General features: G+C 35.8%; 1 protein-coding gene across 1 annotated transcript; it reads right to left on the bottom strand.

Annotated features, from left to right (window-relative positions):
- Positions 1 to 2,233: 2,233 nt before the first annotated feature.
- On the bottom strand, positions 2,234 to 3,464 carry LOC118338888 (trace amine-associated receptor 13c-like). Its single transcript, XM_035676332.1, has 2 exons — positions 3,295 to 3,464; positions 2,234 to 3,050 (listed from the first exon to the last, which is right to left on the bottom strand). The coding sequence occupies exons 1-2, from the start codon at positions 3,462 to 3,464 to the stop codon at positions 2,234 to 2,236; spliced, it is 987 nt and encodes a 328-aa protein (XP_035532225.1).
- Between the last annotated feature and the right edge of the window lie 1,850 nt (positions 3,465 to 5,314).

The raw sequence follows: 5,314 nt of genomic DNA, 5'->3' as shown, positions 1-5,314 counted from the left end.
TTGGTGTTGTTGTAGTTGTGTTTCTGACATGTCTTTGCCCATATTACTGTTCCTCTCTTGTAGGCCAGAACACCATCTTTGGTGCTACATCTGTGCCCTTAGAGACCTGGTTATTCTATTTTAACTTTTGTCTAAACCCACTGATCTATGCTCCTAATATCCATTGAGCTCATTATAACATTTAAAATACTTCAGCCTGACCCTTTTTGGGCCAACATACTGTAGTTGGTGACACTGATATGAAATATTTAAATGTCAATTTCAAATCCAAAAATCTGGAACAGTAAAATATGTCACAGTTTGATTACCAGTATGTGTGTATCTTCTCTTTATTCTGTTATTTGTTGTTATATAACGTAACCTTTCCGTAAGGATTAATTTTTTCTAAATGAAATCAAGTTTTTCTAGTCATAAATCTATAGGGACTAGGTAAACGTCTATTTGAATACCACATTCAATCGGGAAGTTTCAAGAAATTTTTTTTTATTTTTCCGTCAAAAACGTTTGGAGATTAATGTAAGAATTTCATTTTTTGGCCATTGGATGGCAAGCACTTCCTGTTCTTGAAGTTGCTCAGAAACCCCCTTATTGTCAATATAGCTATGAAAGACATCCATCCTCTGGATCCCCATGTTATCTTGTGGTTGGACAGCTTCATGAGGCTGTGATTATCCTAGAGGTCACAGCAGCTCATATAAAGCAGTGATGTCACGTTTAAAAAAAAATGGTCTCACTACAATTAAATGGCTATGGGGACAGACATCATCACACATTAATACAATTGGGCTCATTGAATCCACCAGATTCTCAGTTTGTCATTCTTATCCAATTTATGTTATTCCAACACTGTTTAGGGACTCCAGCCTGCAGACATATTCAAATACACTAGGTGGAAATAACACATGGATCTAAATATTGCTACATCAGACACTGGTTTCATTAATGTCTTCTCATTATCAGGTTGTTCAGACAGATGAAGTGGAAACAGAGCTTTAGGTGTGTACAGTGCAAGTGTTACTCGTCAGGAGAAGGACCCTCTCTAGCCACCACATGACATTCTGATTGTTACTGAAGGTTTGGAAGTCCTTAAGTATGCACATGTTATTTAGTTTGAATCAGAAATTTAACTTGATAAAAGTTGATAAAATTGCTGGTAACATATTAGTCTAGTAAAAACTAGACTTGGATGTAATTGTTAATATTAAGCTTTTCCAAAATAGAAATTAAAGTTAAAACAAAGAAATGGTGTATGGTCTTTATAACAAATAATCTTTTTACTTTGTGTGAATATGAATTTTTGTCTTTGGCTAAAGGTATATCCTTGATTGGTACATTTTTGTCAGTGTACAGAAATATTTAAAGGTGTTTATTAATGTACAGTATTTTATAACTTCTCCTATTAAGACATGGACATGGGAGGAAATGCTACGTAAATCATGATAAAATAATTCATTAAAACATAATTTAAAAAATACATTTAAAAATGAATTTATATATATATATATATAATATATATAATATGATAGTAATATATATATATATATAGTATAATATATAAAGTTAAGAAGCAAAAAACTGAAATATCAATTTATGTGACATTTTATAGATTGATTAATGCCTACATTTATTTTTAATGTTCTATTTGGTGCATTTAATGGCATTCTTATTTATTAATTATTTAGCTATTAATTGGGTAATTTATTCTATTTTTGATTTTGGCAGCTTTGATCCTTCATACATTAAGCCAGGAGTGCCGTCAATGGCCTATGTTCACAAAGGAAACAAAGGGCCTACCTCTGCTTTAGATATGTTGTAAGACCTCTTGAGTGTCTCCAGTTACACCCTTTCTCCATTTCCTGGCTTAACTAGGGTTTATCACGTTGTGGCTCACAAACAGCTCTTTGTCTGTAAATAAGTGGCTCTTTTATTCACCTAATGTTTTCCTTTATTTACATCATATATGTAAATGGTTAATATTTATTGTTGTTGTAAGTATTTTATTTTTATTATAGAGGCTCCATTAACAGGGGACCAGTCAAAGGCAGACAATGGAAAGGTAGCACATTACAATGAGGTTACCGTACAAATAACAGAATAACAGAATAAAGAGAAGATACACACATACTGGTAATCACACTTCATGTGAGATTGAAGCATAAGTGACATATTTTAAATTGTTCCAGACTTTTCGATTTGTAATTCACATTTTAACATTTCATGTCTGTCTCACCAACTACAGTATGTTGGCCCGACAAGAGTCAGGCTGAAGTATTTTAAATGTTACAATGAGTTTAATAGATTTTAGGAACCAGGGATAGCAAAAAGCATAGATCACTGGGTTTAGACAAGAGTTGAAATAGAATAACCAGGTCTCAAAGGGCACAGATGTAACACCAAACAAGGAATTCTGGCCTACAAGAGAGGAACAGTAATATGGGCAAAGACATGTTAGAAAGACAACTACAACAACACCAAGAGTCCTGGCTGCTTTCATCTCAGATTTTTTCGCAGTTACTTTCACTGAACGCTGAACAGTGACAGCTGCAATATGTGACCTCATGGCACGAGCCTGAGACACGGCCACCACAAAAACTCTGATATACAGAACTATGATGACAGTTACAGGACCAGTAAAGGTCAAAATAAGGTCAGCGACCCCTGCAATGTAGTTAATGACAATCACACACTCTCCAGTGCAGGAATTATGTCTGCCTGGCTGTTTTAAATTATCATTCATTATGAGACTGTTGTACAGAATAGAGCAGACCCAACAAAAGCAAACACAGATTGTTACTCCTCTCACAGTGACTTTGGTGGAGTAATGCAGAGGGTCACAAATGGCCACATAGCGGTCAACAGATATAATCACCATGGTTCCTACTGAGGCAGAGGTCACAATGAAGTCTAAAATGTAAAACAAAGAACACATGAGGTCACCGAGGAACCAGCAGCCGTCTGTGAGGAGAATCTGAAAAGACATGATGAGGCCCACAAAGAAATCCGAGACTGCCAGAGAGAGGAGGAGGAGGTTGGTGGGGGTGTGGAGCAGCCTGGATTGAAAGAGGGGCATATGTATCACATATTATTATTTCCAGTATCAATTGCAATTCCATTATATTATATATATATATTAAATATAACAAATATAACATAATCTATAGGTAAAATATAAACACAGTAGTTAAAATCATACATCAACACATAGACCAGATCTGACCATTTCTATTGTCTTTCTCTGAACCAGTAATTTTCATCATTTCATCATTTTCATAAATTTATTAAATATTTTGCTACTTGAAGTGGGAGATAGAGATGATGACCAGCAGGTTTACAGTCGCAGTGAGCAGAGAGATGGAGGACAGTAGAATGTAAATAAGCACAGCCTCAGTGTGTGGGCGCTTCGTTCTCCTGCAGGAGCTGTTGAGTTGTGGAAAGCAGAGTTCACTTTCTTCCTGGGTCTCCATTATCAAAGGAAAAGGATGTGAGAAGCTGCTGAGCTCTGGCAGCTTTATGACTTAACCTCTTAATCATACAGCTGATTTATCTCTTCTCTCTTCACCCCCTCCTCCTATTTTCCCTACTCTAACATTTTTCTTTCTTTATATCAGCCTGAAGTCCTCCTCCAGAGGCTCTTATTGCCCGTGGGCAAAAATTGCACTTACATCAGGCACAAAGAGAGGTTGTGGAAAAGGCTGGTCTCTGCACACTGTCAACATTGATGATTTTACCATACACCATAGGTAAGGCAGACAATTGATTGGGGCCTAATAATTAATTAAAACAAAACTTCTCACAAAAACTTTTCGAAATAAAAGCCCGAAATGGCCAATTCAAGAGCAGACCTTGTAATCCTGCGTCCATTTGGGATAGATTGACAGATATAACAGTTTGTAAGTAAGGGGGGCGGGAGTTAATACAATTCTTGATCGCCAGTTCATCCAATCATTGACTGCTGCTATCAAGTTACATTGCAATCCAGTCATCAAAAAGGAGCTGTGTGCCGTTTCTTTGCCTTCCCCTTTGCTTTGGCAAAGTGAAGAAGAGGGCAAGACGAATTAGTGCATAAAAGTTAAGCAAAATACAGTTGCAATGAATAAATTTAGGTTTCATTCTAATAATGATGACTGGTGGTCATGTCAGTGCTTGCAGAATAGTTTTAAATGACAGTGTTGGCTACTTTGCTAGCAGATTGAACATAAAAGGTTAGTTTGTTTGCTAACTAGTTAACAACTGTTGTTCATACATTGTATTTACTTACCATAATAAGTCTCAAACTAGTGTTTCAGACCCCTACTCTGGATTAGGAAGGACATTTTCTTAGGCTGTAGCAATAATTATGAGGATTAGCTAGTAATAATTTACTCTGCTAAATACAAACCCACACTTTTCTGAGACTGTAAAGATGCTGCATATAGATGCTACTTGATAATAATGGTATTTAGACATTCAACTTGGTTCCAATGGAGAGAAAGTAGAGTAGTAAGACATCCGTATAAAAACAAGAGAAAGAGGCTGTTGTTGAGGCCAGTCTGAGCAATTACACCTACACCTGATAACACAGGCCAGGCAAAAAACTGCCTGGCTTTTAATCAGATGTGGAATTTAGGGTGCCAAATGGAGCTAGAAATAGAGTGTTGACAAGTGACAGTATTTATATATTCATGTCATACAGTATGATTAATATGTAGATATATAGTTGAAAATCTGTGTGATCATTTACACACCAAAATGATCTGTCAGCTGAAACATTTACAATGAATAAGCAGTGAGAAAAAACTCATAGTTAATGGCCTAATAAGGCATTAGTAAGTTCTTTATAATGACTAATACAGAGCCAATATACTACTTATATACATGCTAAAAAGCCAATAGTTAATGGTTAATATGTGTACCTTTATATAAAGGCATTTTACTAATTGCTTTAAGGTCTTGAACATATGCAACCTACAAATAGCCACATTATTTAGCCTGGTGCATCCTTCTAAATAATGTGATTAGAGCATTCTGTGGAGGTTGTTATGCAACACTCCACAGACTGCTCTCTCCCTCCCTCTGTCCCAGACACACACTGCCTTTTTTCCCTTTCACACCCTTACATGTGCAACTTTATTTTCTAAATTCAGAGGCCCAGAATCTTTAATGTCTGATAATGAAATGCAAGATCAAAATGAATCATACATGTCAATAAAATAATTATATGTTTAATTTGACGACACATTACATTGGCATTTGGCCAAGTTAAAATAATGATATATTTATATGTAGTGGTTCTTAGGCTGTGTGTTTATACATAACCTATTTGGCACATTTTGGT

The sequence above is a fragment of the Morone saxatilis genome, unplaced genomic scaffold (assembly GCF_004916995.1).
Source record: "Morone saxatilis isolate NCDOM2014 unplaced genomic scaffold, NCSU_SB_2.0 Contig5, whole genome shotgun sequence".
NCBI lineage: Eukaryota > Metazoa > Chordata > Actinopteri > Moronidae > Morone > Morone saxatilis.
The sequence above is the reverse complement of the archived record's forward strand: the minus strand, read 5'-3'. Positions and strand labels throughout refer to the sequence as shown.

Bases quoted from the DNA above. Each gene is read 5' to 3' on its own strand.
- LOC118338888 (XM_035676332.1), bottom strand. From the start codon at position 3,464: ATGGAGACCCAGGAAGAAAGTGAACTCTGCTTTCCACAACTCAACAGC. The intron at 3,051-3,294 runs GTAGCAAAATAT...CTTTCAATCCAG, and splicing joins ATCTCTATCTCCCACTTCAA to GCTGCTCCACACCCCCACCA.